We start from the raw sequence: 23,603 nt of genomic DNA on the forward strand, positions 1-23,603 counted from the left end.
TAACAATATATATTTTCGTAAACTAATAGCATTTATTTTGTGTAATAGATATAGATGAGTGTGCAAACAATCCCTGTGGGAAAAATGCAATTTGTAAAGACACAGTTGGAAGCTACACTTGCTTTTGTAATGAAGACTATACCGGTGACCCGTATACAGAATGCAAAGGTGAAATTTCAACACATAATTTTGTATATATTTCTTTGAGTGTGCTTTCACCAAAACTAAACGAACTTGTTGCAAATATTTAAACAGATTTAGATGAATGTGCTGTTCTTGAAAAACCATGTGGATCAAATGCTATTTGCGAGAATGCAAGCCCTGGCTATAATTGCCTCTGTCCACAAGGTTACATGGCTAAACCAGAACCATCAGTTGCTTGTGAACAGGTACATATTTATTTAAAAATCATGTTTCATAATTAATAATGTTAGTACATAAAGTTGAATAAAGTTGTCTTTTAAGAGATCATCATGCTTGCATAATCATTATATTTTGTGGGCACATATTATTTTTGACTAAATATAATTTAAGGTTGATGTCACTGTGCTCTGCAAAAGCAAATTTGACTGTGTAAACAATGCAAACTGTATCGAGGGACAGTGTTTTTGTGAAGATGGTTTTAAAGCAGTTGGCTCAATTTGTGAAGATATCAATGAGTGTGCAGCTGATCCCTGCGGTCAATTTTCCGTTTGTACAAATACCCCAGGAGGATTTAGCTGTGACTGTCAGTCCGGTTATGTCGGTGTTCCCCCACGAATTCTTTGCAAAGGTACATTCGGTAAGCCTCTTTTCCTTCGAGACAATTTAATAATTTTTATTTTCATTCCTAGCACCTTGCGATGATGTAAAATGTGGAGACCATGCATACTGCAAGCCAGAAGGTCAAGACGCTTACTGTAATTGTGAGGAAGGTTGGACCTTCAATCCAGCTGACATCTCGGCCGGTTGTATTGGTGTGTATTTCATATTTACATGCACTATGACTGTTTAATGTGAATTTTTTGTTTTTTTCCGTTTAGATATTGATGAATGTGACAAAGTTAATGGCCCTTATGGAAGATGCGGAGAAAATGCAGTTTGCATAAATGCGCCTGGCACATTCAGTTGTCAGTGTAAGCCTGGATTTACTGGAAATGCTTTCGTAGAATGCAAAGGTAAAAACATATATATATAATAAAAACATGATTTATAAGTATAAAATTGATAATTAATTTAAAAATACATTTTAGATGTTGATGAATGTAAAAATGGAGATGAATGTGGTAAAGACGCAGTGTGCACGAATACAGCAGGATCTTATGCTTGCACTTGTCCAAATGGAACTGTACCAGAGCCAGACCCATTTACAAAATGTGTTCATGTTGTGACATGTTTAAAAGACAATGATTGCCCTGGTAATGCCATTTGTGACCAACATCAGAGGTGCTTTTGCCCAGAACCCAATGTTGGAAATGATTGTAGACGTTAGTATCTGTTATAGTAGAATTTATTGGTCAAATAGTAATGCCTATCAAACTTCATGGTAATGGTTTTGTGCTTTAGATCCTTGTGAATCGATGTCTTGTGGGCCAAATGCACAATGCACAATCTTAGGTGGGCAAGCACAATGCATATGCTCAGGTGGTTTTAAAGGCTCCCCTCCGAGTTGTACTGATATCGATGAATGCAAAGATCAACCTTGCGCCATTGGCGCCATTTGTGAAAACACTCCGGGTGGATATTCCTGCCAATGTCCAAGAGGTTCCAGAAATTCAGATGCTTACGAGTAATTATTATTTTACGATCGTATTGATTTGTTAGTTGAAAATTACTAAAATTAACCCAATTTTTCAGAGGGGATTGTTCTGTGGTCAGAAATGTTGATACTTGCAGCCCTTCAAAGCCTTGCCCTTCAGGAGAAATATGTGTGGCCTCTGCCGGTACTGACAGTGGTGTATGCATTTGCTCTACTGGATTTTATCGACAAGAGAGCGGACAGTGCAAAGATTTAGACGAATGTGAGGCAGAGCCTTGCGGGCCAAATGCAATCTGTAAAAATCTCCCAGGGAGTTATGAATGTGCTTGTCCACCAGGTTTCAATGGAAACCCATACAGTGGCTGTGAAGGTATTTTCACGACTCAACCAAACATATATATTGATGTAACAATATTCCGTTTATTATTAACAGAATGCAGCAGTTTGGAATGTAAATGCCGACCACCATACAAGATTATTGGACAGGAATGTGTCTTGGCAGATTGTTCCAAAACTAACAAGTGTAGTGGTGGTGCTGAATGTGTAACAATAGCAGGTGGTGTGAGCTATTGCGCTTGCCCAAAAGGACTGCAGGCAGGTGAAAATGGAGAATGCGAAGGTATACATAAAAGCCAAAAATGTATTATTAATTTTTTTCCCAAATATATTTAATTTGTTTATATTTTAGATGTGGATGAATGTAAAGAACAGGGTTCTTGTGGCTATGGTGCTGAATGTATAAACAAACATGGTTCTTTTACTTGCTCTTGTCCAAAAGGATACAACGGTGATCCATTGCATTTATGTGCTCCTAGTCAAATCCGCTGTTCCAGTAATGTTGACTGCAATGCTAATGAGATATGTGAACAGCCAGGGGAGTGCGTCTGCCCTCCACCTTATTTTGTCGATGTCTTAGATAAGCACAAGTGCAAAAGTATTTATGTTCCGATAAACTTATTAATTGTTTTGACATATTTTTAACATGAGATTTTTAGGCCCCTGTGAAAGATTTCCATGTGGTATTAATGCAAAATGTTCTCCGAGCGATCCTCCAAAATGTCAGTGTGCAAATGGATTCAAACCTGATCCTGTCAGTGGTGGATGCATTGATATCAACGAATGTGATGAGAACCCGTGTGCTGAAGGTGCAGTGTGCATAAACCAGAATGGAAAGTTCCAGTGTGTTTGCCCTTCTGGAACAAATGGGGATCCTTACAAAACAGGATGTATGTTAAATTATTTCTTTCATTTTGAGTTCATTTCTAATTTTTGAATTAAATCACTATTCCAGGTAGAGGATTACTTGGAAAGAAGGAGTGCACTGGAAACCAAGATTGCATAGGTGAACTCACTTGTGTTGAAAATAAGTGCGTCAACCCTTGCGAACTTTTACCGTGTGGAAAAAATGCTCATTGTGAAGCTGAAGAACATGCTGCATGGTGCCGTTGTTCTGTTGGCTTCATTGAGTCTCCAAATGAAGGCTGTGTATCACGTAAGTTAAAAAATAAACAAATAAATAAAAATAAAGGTTAAATGAGAAACTGAACAAACAAAACTTTTTTTATTAGCCTGCAGTGGAGTTATTTGTGGAAAAGGAGCTCAATGTGTCGTAACTAACAATGGCCCTGTTTGCAAATGCCCAGAAGGTGCATACGGCAATCCTTTCCCAGGAGGTGTATGCATAACAGATGTTTGCTCTTCGACAAATCCTTGTGCTCCACCGAGCATTTGTGTTTCTGGCCGTTGTAAGAACAAATGCGGAATTGAATTATGTGGTATTGGAGCAATTTGTGATATGTCGAGAGAGCTGTGTATATGCCCACCGCTGTTTATAGGGAATCCTCAACTTGTCTGTGTTCCTCGTAAGCATTTAACATTTGATTTTGAATTTTATTAGTCAGCATTTGTTTGTATCTATGAAAATATCTATACCTTTTCATTAGTATTTTGATTTTATTTATTTTTATTTCTTCTTCGTCTAAAAGAGACTTTAATTTTTAACAGCAATCACTATGCCAGCCTGCTTCCCTGGTTGTGGCGGGAATGCTCATTGTACTTATGGTGCAACTGGCAATGTTTGTTCTTGTGATCCTGGTACGAGTGGAAATCCTTATGAAGAATGTGCAAGTACTTTACTTGAACGACAGGTCTGCAAACCCAATTCTTGCGGCAAAGGAGCAGTATGTAGGCAGGCATCAAATAAAATAGAATGTACCTGCCCTCAAGGATATAGAGGAAATCCTTATGTTTTATGTGAAGGTATGTACAAAATCCATTTATCATGAGAATATCCTTCCTTTAATTTGATTTTATTGATAGATATTGATGAGTGCCTTGGTGATGCATGTGGCACAAATTCTGTCTGCATAAATGCTCCTGGTACATTTGATTGTCAGTGTAAGGCTGGATATATCGGAAATCCATTTTATTCATGTGTTGCAATGGCTCCACAAACTTGTTTAGATCCAGCAACCTGCGCCTGTAGCAAAAATAGCCCTTGTCCTTCAGGGTAAATGAATAATTTGATTTAGTTTTAAAACTAAACAACTTTTTTTAAAGACAATTTCAATCATGTTTGGAAAATTTTCAGGTACGTCTGCAAAAAAGGAAAGTGTAAAAACCAATGTGATTCATTAAAATGTGGACCAAGAGCTGCATGCATTAGTGGGCAATGTATTTGCCCCCCAGGGTTTTCAGGATTGCCGACTGATTTGAAAGTGGGTTGTCAGATTTTGGAACAGTGTACAAATGATATGGATTGCAAATCTTCAGAAATTTGTTTCCAAGAGGGCAAAGGGTTAAGAAAATGCTTAGACGCTTGTAAAAAAATCCAGTGTGGACCTAATGCGCTATGTGTGACTGACAATCACAAATCCACTTGTATTTGTGTCGATGGTTATTTTGGTAGTCCGAGTGATCTTGCCAATGGTTGTCAGCCTTCAAGAACAGTGCCGAGAGAAGACTGTACTAAAAATGAAGATTGTCCAACTGGGTTAATATGCGCATTAAACATCGACGGTGTTCATTCTTGTGTAGATCCTTGCTTCAATGTCGCCTGTGGGAAAAATGAAGTTTGTACAAGCGATAAAACCGGTCAGCCCAATTGTAAATGTTCTGAAAGCTTCAACTGGAATCCAATTTCTTCAGAATGCGAAAAACCATCTCTACCTGACTGTGCCATTGACAGCGATTGTAAATCTAAAGAATCTTGTCGACAGGATGCTCTTGGAGTCCTGAAATGCATGAAAGTCTGCCTAGACTTTACATGCCCACAAAATGCAATATGTGTTGCTTCATCCCACAAAGGGTATTGCCAGTGTGTACCCGGTTTCACAGGAAATCCTAATGATAGAAATGGATGTGTCCCAATTTTACAGAGTAAATGTGTTTCTGATAGTCAGTGTATGGAAAGTGAAAAATGTATAAAGGGTAAAAATGGTGTCAAATCTTGCAAACTGGCTTGTGATATGAAAAAATGCGGCCCTAATACATTGTGTGTTGTCAATAATCATGTGGCACAGTGCCAATGTCCACCTGGACCATACACAGGAGACCCAAATACCACAGGGTGCAAAGAAGTACCTTGTATTTATAACAAAGACTGTCCTGAAACTCAGTTATGTAACAGACTTTCTCACACTTGCCAAGAAGTTTGTGATAGGCACAAATGTGGTGATAACGCTGTTTGTATCGGAGAATCGCACCATGCAATTTGCCAATGCCCTCCAGGATTCAAACCCAATCCAGTGGCAGATATAGAATGCACGAGGATAAATACTTGCAAACCAAATCCTTGTCATCCAACAGCTATTTGTGGAGAAGATTTTGTTGGTGGATACACCTGTAAATGCCCTAAAAACCAGATTGGTGATCCACTTACGCTCGGCTGCCACGAAGAAGGAGAATGTCCAAACGGCGATTCAGACTGTCCTGAACAATCTGTTTGCAGGGAGGGAAAATGTGTTAATCCCTGCCTCGGCAGTTGTGGATCAAATGCTATCTGTACAGTTGTTGACAGGCAACCGGTCTGCTCATGTCCGACAAAGTTTCAAGCTGTTGGGACTTCAAATTTGTCACCGTGTGTCAGAATATTCACTACTTGCTCTTCTGATAGAGACTGTGATGGTGAAGTTTGCATAAATGGCCAATGCAAATGTAAGTTTTTAAATTTTTTTTATATGTGGTATTGGCAATATTTAATATTTTAAATTTCTTTCTCAGCTGTTTGCCGAAATTCGAAAGACTGTTCTCAAAATGAGAAATGCATTCAGAATAAGTGCCAAACACCATGTACTGGACATCGCCAGTGTCTTACTTCACAAGCGTGCGTGAGTGGAATTTGCATAACAGGTTGTAGAAGCAACAAAGACTGTGCAGCAGATGAAGCTTGCATTTCAAATAAGTGCCAAGGTAAGTCTTATAATCGGTTTAATTAAAAAATAATAACAATAATGCTAAGAATTTTCATGGTGACTTTTTTTTTTTTTTAATTCTAGATCCTTGCACAAAGCAAGCTTGTGGAACGAATGCTCTATGCAAGGCCAGAAATCATGCAGCACTTTGCACATGTCCTAAAGGGTTTGCCGGAAATCCTGTTGCCGAAAAAGACTGTATCAGACTTCAAGCGTCATGCTCCAGTCGCAAACCCTGCCCTCCGAATCAGATGTGTGTTGAGGGTCAGTGTAAACCTCCATGTTCGGGAACGCATGAATGTGCAGTTGGCGAAAGATGCACAGACGGACTTTGCTTTAAAGTCTGTTTTGGTGGAAGCAACTGCCTCCCAGGCCAAGTTTGTATCGAAGGGATCTGCCAATCAGGCTGCACGTTAGATTCAGATTGTGACAATTACCAAGTCTGCAATGGAAACCGTTGCAGGTAACTGCAAATAGTTTTAGTTACATAATATAAAATGAATTATTTAGTAATTACTTGAATTGTGTGCTGAGATCATTACAATTTTAAAACAATCCTATTTAAAAATACATAACTATCTAAAACCTAATTTTCTGTTTCAGCTGCAAGAATGGTTTCACTTTAGGTGTTATTGGCTGTGAAGATATAAACGAATGTTTGACACAGCCTTGCCACCCATCTGCCACTTGTACGAATGGCATTGGTTCGTACAAATGTACTTGTGAAAATGGAAAAGTCGGAGATCCGTATGGAGAAAAAGGCTGTAGAGAAACACATTCGTGCTCAAATGATGATCAGTGCGAAGACACTCTGGGCTGTGTGAATAATGTTTGCACAGATCCCTGTTCGGATGGTCAAAACCCTTGTAGCCAGGCTGCACTGTGTATTGTGGACAACCATACACCTCAGTGTAACTGTCCAGCAGGTCACCTTGGCGATCCATATGACCCTCTTTTAGGATGCTTCAAAGTAGAATGTACTTCTGATGATGAATGTCCCCTTGATAAATATTGCGATCCTAAAGCTTACAAATGCATGGGTAAATAATTAATACAATGGATTAAATATTTAATTGGTCTTACATATACAATTTTTCTGTATTAGACCCTTGTGAAAAATTAAACTGTGGTCAAGGCACATGTCATTCAAGCAAACACAAAGGGACTTGCTCTTGTTATCCTGGATTTATGTTGACAAACGGAAAGTGTGTAGATCAAGATGAATGTCAGACAAACCCTTGTCATCCAAGTGCAATGTAATATATTTTTTCCCCTTCAAAACGTTCAAATATAAATTTTTTAACCTGCTTTGTTCTAGATGTCGAAATACAATCGGAAGTTTCCTATGTAGTTGTGCAAATGGTATGGTGAGCGATGGTGAACTAGGATGTAGAAAGCCTGGTGATTGTATAGTGCATTCAGATTGTCCTTCAAGTGCTGCTTGTATAGATCATATGTGTCGGGACCCTTGTCTTGTACCTAAAACATGTGCAAGTGAAGTTGTGTGTACCACTATAGACCATGCCACAGTTTGCTCGTGCCCTGTGAAAACAACAGGGGATCCAAAGGTAAAATATTTTCTAGTTTATTGAATAATTGAGTCATAATCACTGTTATACTTGTATATAGGTAAAATGTAGCAAACTTCAGTGTAGTAATGACTACGACTGCCTTGGAGATCAAGCATGTGTTTCTGGCAAATGCATTAACCCTTGTGAATTAGCAAATGTATGCGGTGAAAAAGCAACTTGCTCGGTTGTTGAGCATAACGCATTTTGCACTTGCACTGCTGGAACCACCGGTGATCCTCATTTGGGTTGTGTGCCATTACAGTATTGTAGTAATGAGCTCCAATGTCAGTCAGGAACAGCTTGTCGTAATGGAATATGTTTATGTATGTATAATTTTAATTCATTAAACAAAATTTGTTTTAAAATATTTTATTTATTTTATTGTTTATCTATTTCCAGCTGTATGTAGCAGTAATAGGGAATGTATTTTTGATCAACTTTGCATATCTGAAGTTTGTCAGCCAACATGTCATAAAAACGACTCCTGCCCAGATTTTCAGTTTTGCCAAAATAATATTTGTGTACGAGAATTAAAATGCTCATCTGACCATGATTGCGAAGATCATCAAACTTGCATTATTAACTCAGTGGGTCAGGTATGATTATTTGTAGGATCGGCGATATCACACGATCTCTAACATTGATCTATTTTACAGGCAACTTGTGAAAATGTGTGTGCAGGGAAAGTTTGTGGGCGAAACGCTGAATGTTCGGCCAAAGGCCACAAAGCGATTTGTAAATGCAAATCCGGCTATTTTGGAAATCCTCTATCATCATGCTCTAGAATAGAATGTGAATTTAATGAGGATTGTTCGAATGATAAAATTTGCGACGGTCACATGTGCAAGATATCATGCCTAGTTCACAACCCTTGCGGACAGAACGCAGTCTGTTCAGCAGAAAGTCACAGGCAGGTGTGCTACTGTCAACCAGGATTTTCGGGCGATCCGCATGGAGGATGCACGCCTGAAGACTATTGTGCAACAAATCCCTGTGGACCTGGAACTATGTGTGTCAATTCACGTGGCATGGCAAAGTGTTTGTGTCCAATGGGAACTATTGGAGATCCTTATAAAGAGGGATGCACCCAATCCATAAAATGTAAAAGTAACGAGGACTGCCCTCACATTGCACAGTGTGTCGACATAATGGGAGTAACCAAATGCAAAGGTATTTCTATTTATTCACAATTCAGTTAATTATTTAATTAATTAAAATGTATTGCTTAAGATGTATGCGAAGAGAATCCCTGCGGACAAAATGCAGAGTGTAAAGCAACAAATCATGAGGCGCAATGTGTATGTCGTTCTGGGTATAAAGGTGACCCCAGGGACAAACAAGTCGGTTGTAGACCAAAATCAATTGCCTGTAAGACAAACACAGATTGTCCTCATGACACTTACTGCTATGGAGGAATTTGTAGAAGTGAGTGCATTTTAAAATACATATATAATAAAAAAAAGATTTTCTAACCTTGATCATGTAATTTTTTTTAGATTCGTGCCAACAGAATTCAGAATGCAATCTTGATGAACAGTGTATCTTAGGGCGGTGCACAAACCCATGCCTTGATCCTAGTGTTTGCGGAATGAACGCCAAATGCTATGTAGTCGATCACAACAAACAATGCTCTTGCCCACCAGGATTTACAGGAAATAGTCTCACTGAATGTGTTCGAAGTTAGTAATTTATTTCTATTGTAAAACGTTAAAACCCATTACTAACAACTTAATGGTTTTAGTACCCAGTTCTTGCTCAACTAAAAATGACTGCCCTGCACAAAACATTTGTGAAGACAACTTATGTAGGCCAGTGTGTAAAGCTGATAATGACTGTGCTCTTAATGAAAAATGTCTTAAAGGGACATGCAAGCGTAAGTTTTTCAAAAAGAAATAATAATGTTGTTAAGCAAACAAAGTTTTAAAATTAATTTAAATTTTACAGTTACATGCAGGGTTGATAATGACTGTTTCCTTGGACATATATGCTCAAATAACCTTTGCATATTTGGATGCAGCTCTGATGATGATTGTTCTGCAAGTGAATCTTGTAGAGGAAACGTTTGTGTCAATCCATGTTCAGAAATATCCTGTGGGCCAAATGCAGTTTGCACGGTATCCAATCAACGGGCGGTTTGTTCTTGTGAGAATGACCTGGTACCTGCCCCCACTGCGAGTGTTGCTTGTGTGCGAGCACCTCCTCTCCGTTGTTCAATAAATAAGCAATGTACATCTGGTCATGTTTGTGTGGAGCAACAATGCCGGCCTTTCTGTGCGAGTGATTCGGGTTGTTTAAGGAATGAAAAGTGCGACGGCAATCTCTGTGTGCCAGTATGTAGACGAGACGATGACTGTGGTTCAGGAGAGATTTGTAATAGTTTCATGTGCCTGCAAGGATGTAGGAGTGATTCAGGTTGTCCTGGAGATAAGGCGTGTGCCAATTCAAAGTGCATTGGTATGTTCTATATATTTACTCGTAATTTGAAAAAATAATTTATCCGTAATATTACATATTTAGATCTGTGTGATTCGCCCACTTCATGTGGAACAAATGCCAAATGCTCTGTTCAGAACCACAAAAAGGTATGTGAGTGTATTAAAGGACTAATCGGAGACCCACAAGTTTCGTGTCGCCCACCAATTAAAAGTTGTCAACAAAATGAAGATTGTACTAAAGGATACACATGTTATCTTAATCACTGTGTGGCAAAATGTAACTCGTAAGTATATCAATAAAATATATACATATGTTTAAAATTAAAATGAAAAATAAAATACATGTTCTACTATATGGCATGGTAATAAACCGTCTGCCGGATCAACATTTATTAAATTAAATTATTTAATTTAGGGACAATGTGTGCTTATCTGACGAACGTTGCTTGAATGGAATTTGTAAAGTAATATGTAATACTGATGCCAAGTGTGGTTTAGGACAAATTTGTGAGAATCGAGTTTGTCAAGTTGGTTGTAGAAGTGATGTGGTGTGTCCTGGAAACAAAGCGTGTATTAATAAACAGTGCCGAGGTACTAAGAAAATGTTATTTTAAGTTCTAGTAAAAGCTGAAATGATCTGCTTAAAGCTTATAATCAATTTATTTTATTAGATCCATGTGAGAGTGCTTCCAATTGTGGTTCATGTGCGACATGTTCAGTAGTGAATCATGGTGTGCAGTGTAGCTGTGATAATGGCCTTGTAGGAGATCCATTAGTCGCTTGTGTTAAACCTCCTTTGAAATGTAATGGAATATGTACCTGTGATGAATCTACTGGCTACTGCACGACACCTTGTAAAAAGAATAAAGATTGCCCATGCGGTAACACTTGCTCGAACGGTGTTTGTGCCGCAATTTGTCTGAGCAATCAGCAATGTCCACCAGTAAGTTTTATTTTTATTTCAACAGATCATGATCATTGAATAATTTATTTGTTTTTTCAGGGACAGCTGTGTAAGAATGGTGTCTGTGCAAGTGGCTGTTTAAAACAGAGTGATTGCCCTTTTGATAAAACATGCTCAGAAGGGCATTGTGTAGATCCTTGCGGCACAAGTCACTCACCGTGTGGTTTAAATGCCGAATGTCGAGTTTCTGAACATAGACCCATTTGCCTTTGTCCTGCTGGAACAGCAGGAGAACCAACAGTATCCTGTTCGAAGAGTGCACTTTGCAATTCAGATATGGAATGTCCAAGTGATAAGACATGTGATGTGGATGGAGTATGTCGAAATCCATGCTTGAAAAACAGCCCTTGTGGTATAAATGCGCAATGTAGAGCTGTTGACAGGAGAGCGAGCTGTACCTGTCCCCCAGGATTTTATGGCAATGCTATGACAGAATGCAAATCAGGTTTGTATTTGAACTTTAAAACTAAATTCAATCAATATCACTCGTTGTTTTACAGCTAGCACAGGTGGCGACAGCTGTGCTAAAAATCCTTGTGGTCGTAATACTGTATGCCGAGAATTGCCAAATGGCTACGAATGCAGTTGTAGGCTGGGCTGCATCGGCAATCCAAACAAGGGATGCATATGTGAAGATTCAGTGAGAAGTGATCCTTGTTCATCCGCTAAGTGTGGTGTACAAGCATTATGCAGAGCTGTTGGAGATTCATACAAATGTTATTGCCCCATGGACTATCCTTTCGGAGATCCTCTCGTAAAATGTATTAAAATAACCTTCTTTTTTTTTTAATTTCTTAGTTCCAAAGTTAATTATTGAAATGTATTAGGTATTAAAAGAGGAGACTGTAGAACCGAAGGTTGTGGAGTGGGAGCTGAATGTAGAGAGAATGGTGATAATTTCATTTGTAAATGTCCCACTGGTACTCGTGGCAATCCTCAAACACTTTGCAAACCAGGTATGTTAGAATTTTATTTGACACAATCACCAGTATAATAAACACAAAATAACACACAAATGCATAAATAGTACAAATAAATTAGTGCAAAAATAGGTAATTCATATAAAGTACTCTACATAGATTGTAAATTTATACCAGGGATTGATTTATCCTTCATTCAAAATTAGAAATAATAAAGCTGGTCCCCTATGTATATATATGTTCATAAATTTGGAAATTTTTGTTTGCATGAAAAAACAAGTATCAACAAGCATGGAAATGTGTACAGTGTAAATTTTATTGGATGAAGCACTTATTGGTGAAGATGTATAGAATGATTGGAACTGTAAATAGACATTAAATGTAAATTCTTTGGTTTGATTTACAGTCCCTTAATTCAATTAAGTTGTGAGATATTCAAAACAGTATTCCAATCTACCTTTTTGCTAACGGCTATTACAATTATATAACTCACTGGTATTTCCAAAAGATATGTTAGCACTACACTTGAAAGCTTGCAGACAATTTTTTTTTTAAATTATAAATATGTCTGTGTATCCAATACAGCATAAAAATTGGATTAATGAACAAAGCTGAAATTATATCTTGGATTAGTTTTATATTGTGATTTTAGATTTAAGTTAGTAATTGCTTTTGGTTATCGAGAAGGCAGATTGGGAACTGTGAAAGAAATTAATCTCACAATATAGTTGGTGTTTTAAAACTAAATATTCAGGATTGGGAATGATTGAAGCTTTTTTTCTGTTTAGCACTCAGTGTTTATCTGTAGGCTTCCTTCTAAGTAATAATCTGTGTTTATTTTTGTAAATATAGCATGGTGAGAAAGATATATCTTTCACAGTTCTTTCAAAAATCTGTCCTCTCTAATAATAAATTTACCTTCTTAAATATACTGAATTGGTGGTATGTAGAGAGCGAGTGCAAGATGGACGTAGACTGCCCAAATGAGAAGGCTTGCATCAATGGAGAGTGTATAGAGGTGTGCAATATCAGGGGTTCATGCGGCCTGAATGCTCTTTGTCAGCCTGTGTTCCATAGGGCAGTTTGCTCGTGCCCCCAATGCCATTCTGGAGACCCAACCGTATCCTGTACCCCAGATTTGAAATGTCAGAATTCATCACCAAAAATTTCATCTCAAAAGTGCAAGTTTAATGAAGACTGTCCTGGAAGCATGTCTTGTGAACAGGGTGAATGTCAGGACCCTTGTTTAACTGGAAAACAGATTTGCAACTCGAATAAAAAGTGTCAAGTCCGGGAACATAATCCTATGTGTGTTTGCAAATACGGCTTTTCATTAAACGACAATGGAGAGCTTCAGTGTGCATCAACCGAACCTCAATGCAAAACTAGTAATGATTGCTCAACTCAGTTAGCATGCATGTCTGGAACCTGCTCCAACCCTTGTACCACGGATTTGTGCCCAGAAAACAGGACGTGTTTAGTCCTTAATCACAAGCCTGTATGTGTTTGTACAGAAAGTTGCAACCCTACAGTGTCCATTTGTTTAAGAGACACAGGTTGTCCACCAAATTTAGCCTGCACAAACTTTCAGTGTATGAACCCTTGTTTGAACACAACTTGCCCTCAAAACACTCCTTGCTTTGTGGAAGATCACAAACCAGTCTGCAAGTTTTGCCCCATGGGATATACGGCTGATCAAAAATATGGATGTATTAAAGGTAAAATATTTCACAATTGTTCCATTAACAAGACATATAAAATAATTGAAGTAAAATGAATGTGCGTGACGATGAAAATAATGTATTTACTTTCAATTAATACAGTAAAGCAAAAATATTGAAATTTGTAAATAGTTAACCAGTAATTGCATGTTGAATTAAAAAAATTAAAATATCTACTAATTTCTATGTGAATAATGAAAATAATGTAAATAATATTAAGTATTTTATAAATATTTATTCACAGACAAAGAGTTGACCAATGTCAGCTGCACTGTGGATAACCATTGCACAGATAAACACATCTGCGTTGAAGGGAAATGCACAGATCCTTGCACAACAATGAACAAATGTGGAAACCAAGCGGTTTGCATAACACAGGCACACAATGTTATTTGTATTTGCCCGGAAAATTATTACGGGAATCCCTATGTAAATTGTAAATACAACTATAGTAAAATTTCAACACCACATGAAATTGAAAAATATCTAGATATCCCACAAAAAACTCCATACATTGAAACGAAAGATAGCACCACAACACTTCCTGTTCATACCTCTACAGACCAGGCGGCACAAAAAAATACAGACCAAGTTACATTCATTGACATAAGATTTGGAGCTAGTTCAACAGAACCTGCAACATATTCAGAAAATAATATCATCGAACAAATACAAACTACTATTAGTTCAGATGGACAAACCAGAGAAGGAAAAGGCACAGTCACGAAAATATACGACGAAACCACTAAAACGTTCAATACAACATTGGTTCCAAAACTGACTGAAAAGCCAGCATCTCCTACTGAATCTTACACTTACAGCACCACACAGAGCGGATACACGAAAATGCAAGAAACACAAACCTCTTCAAAATTGCCCTCAGATGAGGACATGACGACGTTCTCCCCAGTTCCAACCACAGAAAGCGTACTTTCTACGTCGAGAGGGCCTGAAGGAATGACGACGGGTACTGTGCCCTCGTCAAGCGATAAGGTCACATTGCCTGAAGGTGACCTCAAGACTGACAAATACACGACACCCTATTTCATGGCAACGTCTAGAAGCCGAGAATTTAACGACACTACAGAATCTCCAACTACGGTCACACCGTCTCGAGAAGGAACGGTCACTGAAACTGTTCCTGAAAAAGAAATGTTGGATACGAGAATATACGACGAAACCACTAAAACGTTCAGTACAACATTGGTTCCAAAACTGACTGAAAAGCCAGCATCTACTACTGAATCTTACACTTACAGCACCACACAGAGCGGATACACGAAAAAGCAAGAAACACAAACCTCTTCAAAATTGCCCTCAGATGAGGACATGACCACGTTCTCCCCAGTCCCAACCACAGAAAGCGTACTTTTTACGTCGAGAGGGCCTGAAGGAATGACGACGGGTACTGTGCCCTCGTCAAGCGATAAGGTCACATTGCCTGAAGGTGACCTCAAGACTGACAAATACACGACACCCTATTTAATGGCAACGTCTCGAAGCCGAGAATTTAACGACACTACAGAATCTCCAACTACGGTCACACCGTCTCGAGAAGGAACGGTCACTGAAACTGTTCCTGAAAAAGAAATGTTGGAAACGAGAATATACGACGAAACCACTAAAACGTTCAGTACAACATTGGTTCCAAAACTGTCTGAAAAGCCAGCATCTCCTACTGAATCTTACACTTACAGCACCACACAGAGCGGATACACGAAAATGCAAGAAACACAAACCTCTTCAAAATTGCCCTCAGATGAGGACATGACCACGTTCTCGGACATGACCACGTTCTCCCCAGTCCCAACCACAGAAAGCGTACTTTCTACGTCGAGAGGGCCTGAAGGAATTATGATTGTTTCTGATCCTTCTTATCCTTCATCCTTTTATGTTTTGTCTAATCTTTCTTCTCCTGAATCAACCGCAACTTTAGATGCTGCTACTCCTCATTCTTTAATTGTTCCTCCTGATGTCTTAAAAACTGTGATTCCTGATGAACCTTCCACATTACAGTCTAGAAAAGTTTCACCTAACATTCCTAGTACCATGAGTGGCATTTTTATATCCGATATTACGAAGGATATCGATGCACCTCCTCAAATAGTTGATAAATCTCGTCTTCCTAGTATATTTCCTACATTCCCTTCTTTACCTGAAACTCATGAGCATACCTTTGCTACCTCATCAACAGTGTTAGATACCACCCCTTTTCATTCTGATGATACCAGTCTTCCTGAAACAACAATTACCGATAGCGCTATTGATTATTCTGATGTTATTTCTTCTATTTCCTCCGTTGACTCGACAGACCTTACAGGCGGATCATTTACACCATCATTTGGGCTCTCTACCAATTTCACCTTGCCAACCCAACACCAAACTGAATCAAGATTTGGCCTTTTTAAAAATGATAGTAATATTGTTGGTATGTCTGGTATCAGCAAGTGCACTTTGTCTTATGATTGCCTTGAGAACGAAGTTTGCATAAATTCTTCATGTACCACACTTTGCAAAAGATTTAATCCATGTCCGATAAATGTTTCATGTCAAAGTAATAAAAATGACATTGTGTGCTTGTGCCCAACGAATAATATTGAGACGCCCGACTCAGTTGAATGTGTGAAACATCCAGGTAAACATAATGAGAGTTTTGGAAGAAAGGCTATAAAAATATTCTTCAGCAAGGATTGATACGGCATCTTTTCTGCAAAATAGGAAAAGAAAGAACCGTACTTCACACACTACATATATGACACATGTGTGTTTCAGATTATAATTGACTTGCCTTTACTTCAATTACAAATATCAAAATATTACTGATATATACTTTATGACTATACCACATTATGTTTCTGTATTTTATCATATTCTCTCTGAACTTATGATTTACTTTGTTTAGATATTTTAAATATTTGCACATCCCAAACCTATTTCTTTCATTATTTTTCTTTTTCTTTTCAGCAAATTAAAATATGCTGCATGTTTTCTTCTTGGTGTGATATCCAGCAAGGACCTATGAAATTCTGGATTATCCTCTTTCGACACTCCTGCTTTGTTTTATTTTTATTTAATTTTTTTTTATTACTTTTATTATATGTTGAATGTTGCCTCTGGTGGTGGGTTTGCATGTGCTCCTGTACCTCTTCTGTGCTGATTTCTTTCTTTTATTTCTATCTATCTTCATGTTGAGTTTTATATTGAGCATTTGTATTCAATTGATTTTCATTAGTCCGTATCTCTTATAGCTCCTTTGTTTACAGCTATAAGTTGTTTTGATGAAAATGACTGTGCTTCTCACCAGTCCTGCTATGAAAACATTTGTCAAAACCCTTGCCTAATAGCTAATCCTTGCTCTCCACATGAAGAATGTCAAGTCCACGACCACAACCCAGCATGTGTGAAAGGCAAGGCGTTATACAAGGTAGTTCTTAATTAATTTTATTAACTGTAATTTTCTTTATTTACAGTTTGTCAATGTCAGAAAGACTCAGATTGCCGAGGTTCTGCTAATACCGTCTGTGATGGTTGCAACTGTGTACCACAAGGTAAGCATTTCATTTTAATATAGCAGTTTTAAAAGTGAATATTATTTCAAAGAACCCAATTATCTATGTGTTTTTATATTTGTTTTTTCTAAAATCAATGATCTATTGTATATATTCCAGGTGAAGATAGAGTTGTCACTACTGGCTGTGACCATTGCCCACCTGGATCAGCCTGCGACAAGCTTACTGGTGCTTGTATCAAAGGTAGGAATAGTGTAAAAATGAGAGCTTTAAAAAAAATCAACAATTATTTAGATTTATAAGATTACAAAGTGTGTTGCTGTTTTGTCTTAATTGAAACACCCTTCCCAATAAATTGTCACTTTAAGAAATAATAGAAATAGTCCAGCGTAGCCGTCGGTCAGCATCGAGTTGCTGTGATGGAAAGTTGCAAATGAGATGAAACATTTTGTAAGTTTGTTTTTGTTTGTTCAATCTTTCAACTGAACTATTAAAACTTCTTTCTCTCCTCTTTCAATAATGGGTAAAATCGGCTTATGAAAACGATCCCATTTTTTCCGCTTTTGTAAAAATTTCTCAGTCTTAAACTCATATAAATATCATCAGAGATCATTCTAAAATCTACCTTCTTTATGTACAGTGCAAAATTTGTTTTGATAAAGACCATAAAAACCAACTTTGTATAGAAATATTTCGTATACCAAATTACACTTTGGGAAATTTCAAAAATACCACCTTGCTTTGTAAATTTCTCAAACTTTCTTTTTTCACTTATCTTCACATTTTCACTCTTTTTTTTCTCTTGTACTACAAAAGTTCAAGATTAATGACACTTGAATGGTTCTTAGCATGTTTGCTAAATATGTACATGACCAGATAGCAACACTATTTTTTCTTCTTGTCTATATAAAGTTGTATATTTATTTAGAATATATTTTAATTTCAGACCACTTTTAAACCAATGATAACTACTGTTTTGCTAATTGTATACGTGTAAAAAAAAATTTTGTTGACAGAACAGTAGTTACATTCGTTTTATGTTTACTGTTTAATATAATTGAATTTGAATCCAATACCTGCTAGGTATTGAAAATTTGAAACCATAATGGGCTTGTCCAGAAGGAGGTTTTAAGTGCAAAGCACAGACTGCAGCATGGGGTTTTCGCAGGAATGCCAGTCATGTAGAATTACAAATGATTTACCATGTCTGCATAAAATCATTTTGCATATTAGAAAATATTTTTTCATAGTAAAATATAATGTCACGCATAAAATCATGTAAAGTTTTAAAGAATATTTTCACATTAAAAAAGTTTTATAGAACAATCATGATGATCAATGGTTTGGTATTTGTTGTGTAGTGTACTCGATTATAAAAATATATTATGGGTACTTTTTGTCCCAGCCACTCATATGGACTGAATGGCCATTCTGGTTCAAGTTTGGTGTATATTTGTATAAAAAAAATATTGCATGTGCATGTTTGCTTCTTGCCTTCACTTTTTGTTTATAGTTTGTAGTCTTCTTCACCCTTTTTCTTTTTCTTTTCATTTTTGATGGTAATGTATTGCTGTTTATTTTGCTATTACTAATGCTTCACCTTCTCCACAAGTCTATCATGTGCCACTGTTGGTTTCTATTAAGAAAAATCTGTATATAAAAAATGTTTTACTATGTGCACATTTTACTATTATAACTAACTTGCTTTTTCTCTATGTGCCTTTGTCTACCTCACCTGGCAATGCTGTTAGAAGCCGAATCAACGACACCTTTGCACATTCCTATTGAGAGTACACCCCCAGTAGAAAGTACCGAAAATGTTGATATGACTGATACTGTTTCCACAACAGAATTTGCAACTGAAGTTACCACAACTGAAGTTACCACAACTGAATCTAGTGACAGAACTACTGAACCGACTGATCATACGACTAATTCGGATGATGTAACTGGTTCTAACTTTAGAAATACTGATAAGACTGACAATGTTAATTTATTTTCTACAACTAACAAAGATCAACCTACAATTTCTAGTCAAACTACTAATGAACCCCTAACTACTTATAAAGTTCCTGAAATGAAAACGTCTATTTATACATTTGAACCCAGTCTAGGAACTGATAATGAATTTGTTACTACTTCTGAAAGGACGACAATATCAAATACTGTTGGAGACAATTTGGCAACTTCCTCCACATTTGATAGTGAGACATCAACCGTTACTACTACTAATGATTACTCTGAACATACTACAACCCTTTCTTCTGTAACGCATAAAGCAAAATCGATGGAATCACTTACTACTACGACAAAATTCACTGAAACAACAGACTCATCTTCAACGAACACGGAAAGTACCACCAGTGGGATGACTGCATTAACAGAATCCTCTACTGGAATACATGAGGACCAAGAGAAAACAACACAAGAATACAGTGGTCAACCGACAGGTAGTACAATTTCTTCGGCTATTGAGAAGTCAACTATAAACAGTTTAGTAACTGAAGAAGGCTCAAGTACGACTTTTGAAAGTATGACCAATGCAGATTTTGAAAATGCAACTGAAATCCCAGTAAATGCTGAAAATGTTACGTTCCAACTGAGTACTACTACTGGAAAAGGTATAAGTGAGTTTTTTTCAGAAATGACTCAAGAAGATAAACTCTCTTCCACAACATTATCACAAATGTTTACTGAAGAAAGTACTGTAGAACCCTCTACTGAAACTCCTGGAGTTGAACAATCGACATTCAGTACAATTCAGGCTACTACCAATTTGTTCTCTACAACTCAAGAAAAAACACAATTTACTACCCCAAGTATGACGACTCAAGTTTCTGAAATGACGGAATCGTCAACTGATTTGAATAATTCAACCACCGAAAGTTCAACTATGGTCACTGATGCTGCACTATCACAGGGTACAACTGAGCCAACAACATTTACGACTATTGGTGAAGGTCAAACAGAATCAGTAACAACTCGACAAACAGGATTCTTTGATTCAAAAACTACACAAATTCCCATGGGAACAACTGAAGTTGCTACTGAGACCATTCCATTTTTTACCACAAATGTTGACGAGATCATGGATAATTTTACTTCTACTAATTTTATTAATGATCAAACCAGCACAAATTTGCCAGATCTAAGTTTTACCAACACTGTTACAACAATGGAAAGCACTCAAAGTTCTCCAGCAGTTTCAGAAGTTTCAGCAACTTTCACACAAACAGAAATGACAACTGAATCATCCACAGTGTCAACAGATCTGATAACAAATGAAATGCAGGAAGAAACAACAAGCAGTCAAATCAATAATACTGAGTTTGTTTCGTTTAATGAACCCAATGAAATGCAAAATGTAACAACTGAACAGAGTAATGCTGAAACAACAAAATTCACTACAGCAATCGCACAAGAAACCACTGAGCCAATGGTTGAATCTACAACACGGTTCAATTTAAGCAGTGTTCAAGATGAAATGAGCACTATGAGTACAGTTGCAGTTAATGACACCTCTGCTACTGAATCTCCTACATTTTGGACGACATTTTTTGAATCAGGTAGAGCTATGATGGATGCCATGTTAACTACACAAGTTTTTACAAGTACTCAGAGCACAACACAATTTACATCATCTTTGCCTACAACTGAAAAGTCGACAATGCTGAGTACAGATTCCATATCAGAAGAAGTCAATCATACCTCTCCCAATGTACTTTCAACATTGGAAATGACTACTGTTGGATTTACTGATTCAACAGATCTAAATGAATTTAGTCAACCACCTTCAACTGTTTTAGAACCTTCAGCCACTACAGATGCAGAAGATGGTAAAATGACTACTGGTGAGGGGGGAATTACTCAGACTACTGTAGTAAATGTATTTGCAGAAACTGAAAATTCTACTCTTATGTCATTTAATTTTGTACATGAAAGCTCTAGTGAATTATCAACTGAGCAGAATAACTTTACAGAATCTTCTCCCGTTTATCAGGGACGATTATTAAATGAGACTGATTCAACTACTCCTAGTTTGTCCAGTGAACTTGAATCAACAACAGAAAAATATAAGAGTACAGTCTTGTCAACAACAAATGACATGGAAACAGTTTTAACTAGTGAAATGACAACGCCTTTAACAACATTTAAGACTAGTGACATGACTACCATGCCAGCTACTATGGAAAGTACAGCCAACGCAGTCATAACATCAACAGCGAGTGACACGGCAACCACGGAGGTTTTTCAACAGACTTCAACCAATTCAGATGAAAGCACTAGCATGCCTGATCAGAGTGCTGGAAAAACTACTGAGTCTGTAACATATTCAACAGAAAAAACTGATAGTACATTATCAACATCAGCTCATGTTACTGAGGAGATGACTTCATTGCCAACTACGACCGGATTCCCTACTGAGATGTCTGAACAGACAACCCCATTTAAAGATGTTGGTACTACGTTAACATCAACTCCAATGAGTAAAGAGACAACTACTAATTTTTTTACAACTGAGGCTTCAACTACTGAGGGACAAGAAACAACAATGAAAGAAAGTACAATAGAGATGTCTGAGGGGTCTTCAACTTCTTCTACTGAAAAAACGGTTACTACTACTGTCTTTACGACAACTCCTATGGTTGATGAAACGACACAAGAAAGTACTTCAGAAATGTTTGAAGGTTCTACAACTTCTTCAACTGAAAAAACACTTACTACTACTGTCCTCACATCAACTCCTATGATTGATGAGATGACCACTGAAGAAAGTACATCAAAAATGACTTCAGTCCCAACAACTACTATGGGATCAGAAACCACTGCTGGTACTACAATTTCTTCAACAGATGAAACTGTTAGTACTGAAATAACTTCAACATCCAAAAGTGATGAGACTACCACTGAAGAAAGTACATCAGAAATGACTTCAGTCCCAACAACTACCATGGGATCTGAAACAACTGCTGGTACTACAACCCCTGTAACAGATGAAACTGTCAGTACTGAAATAACTTCAACTTCCAAAAGTGATGAGACAACCACTGAAGAAAGTACATCAGAAATGACTACAGTCCCAACAACAACTACCATGGGATCAGAAGCAACTGCTGATACTACAACATCTTCAACCGATGAAACTTTTAGTACAGAGGGGTTGTCCACTGCTTCAACTATTGATGAATTTAATACTGGCTCTACAATGGAGTTTACAATAACCACTGAACCGTCGACATTTTCTACTAGCCTGGAAAATGAAAATACTACTACTGACCATTTGGACTTCTCAACCACTCCCACAGAGTTTGATAATTTCAATTTATCAACAACAGAATCATTTACAGTAGATACTACATTCGAAAGTACCACAGAAAATACAATGACTACACTTGATTACACGACTGTGCCTAGTATTGTACGACAGTTTCATGATAAAAAACTATGTTCCAAAGACTCTGACTGTGATAAAGGGAATGCTTGTGCTAATGGTGTGTGCAAAACATGTCCTCAGGGGACCAACACAGTGGATTGCCAAAGAGGTATATAATATATACACTTTTTATAGTTAGATTCTCTTTAAATTATTTTCATTTTCTAAGAACTCCTAATGCACTTTATAATTTTTCCATATCTAATAACATTTACTTTTCTTGTGTTATAAATCTTTCCTCTTCTTTGTTTTTCAAAAAAATTTTCATTTCTTGCACATATAATTTTCAAAATTTGGGAGATTAATAATTATGTACATTTTATAAATATTATAACACTAACTAATATTGTTCATTAATTTTCATTTCCCTGCCCCTTTCCCTTTATCCTCGATTGCAATATATAGCATCTGGTGGAAAACCAAAAAAACCCCAACCGTGTGAAAAGGACACAGAATGTTTGGAGATTGAAGCGTGCTACAATGGAATGTGCGAAGATCTCTGCGGATTAGAAAACCTTTGTGCACCGACAGCAAAATGCCATGTTGTGAAACATCGCCCTGTTTGCACATGCCCCCCTGGACATCAAGGCAACCCTGCTGTTAAGTGCTTTCTCCCCCAGCCATGTAAGAAGCATTAACAAATTAATTGCTCCCTTCAAACATATATATATATATATATTTATATATAATATACTGCAATATAAATAACTTAGTTAAAATGTTAGAGATACTAATCAACTAAAGCAAGTATTTAAAATTGTAACAATTAATGTAATTACAAGTAAAATTTTGCTTTTCAGCGGTTTAACTTATCAGTAACCAACTAATTATCTCACAAAAATAATTCAATTTATCTATTTGTTGTTGGTTACATTTTTAAGTTTTATTTATGTATCTAT

At 37.1% G+C, this 23,603-nt stretch overlaps 1 protein-coding gene across 1 annotated transcript in view; it reads left to right on the top strand.

Moving 5' to 3' along the window:
• LOC106669909 overlaps positions 1-23,603 on the top strand; it is a 153,882-nt gene that overhangs the window by 82,706 nt on the left and 47,573 nt on the right. The window contains 40 exon segments of the mRNA XM_024227096.1: positions 49-168; positions 256-389; positions 535-772; positions 834-956; positions 1,023-1,157; positions 1,233-1,466; positions 1,546-1,768; positions 1,837-2,108; positions 2,172-2,357; positions 2,427-2,672; positions 2,734-2,964; positions 3,030-3,230; positions 3,307-3,600; positions 3,743-3,997; positions 4,058-4,247; positions 4,329-5,893; positions 5,960-6,148; positions 6,235-6,613; positions 6,754-7,190; positions 7,256-7,406; positions 7,469-7,718; positions 7,780-8,044; positions 8,121-8,317; positions 8,378-8,891; positions 8,952-9,146; positions 9,218-9,400; positions 9,463-9,594; positions 9,666-10,175; positions 10,239-10,440; positions 10,572-10,747; positions 10,828-11,099; positions 11,160-11,565; positions 11,621-11,881; positions 11,948-12,076; positions 12,991-13,758; positions 17,025-17,168; positions 17,232-17,309; positions 17,430-17,513; positions 19,022-22,813; positions 23,110-23,328. Coding sequence (XP_024082864.1) covers positions 49-168; positions 256-389; positions 535-772; positions 834-956; positions 1,023-1,157; positions 1,233-1,466; positions 1,546-1,768; positions 1,837-2,108; positions 2,172-2,357; positions 2,427-2,672; positions 2,734-2,964; positions 3,030-3,230; positions 3,307-3,600; positions 3,743-3,997; positions 4,058-4,247; positions 4,329-5,893; positions 5,960-6,148; positions 6,235-6,613; positions 6,754-7,190; positions 7,256-7,406; positions 7,469-7,718; positions 7,780-8,044; positions 8,121-8,317; positions 8,378-8,891; positions 8,952-9,146; positions 9,218-9,400; positions 9,463-9,594; positions 9,666-10,175; positions 10,239-10,440; positions 10,572-10,747; positions 10,828-11,099; positions 11,160-11,565; positions 11,621-11,881; positions 11,948-12,076; positions 12,991-13,758; positions 17,025-17,168; positions 17,232-17,309; positions 17,430-17,513; positions 19,022-22,813; positions 23,110-23,328 — 14,580 coding nt within the window.

Source organism: Cimex lectularius, unplaced genomic scaffold (assembly GCF_000648675.2).
Source record: "Cimex lectularius strain Harlan isolate CLEC.00 unplaced genomic scaffold, Clec_2.1 scaffold146, whole genome shotgun sequence".
Taxonomy (NCBI): Eukaryota; Metazoa; Arthropoda; class Insecta; order Hemiptera; family Cimicidae; genus Cimex; species Cimex lectularius.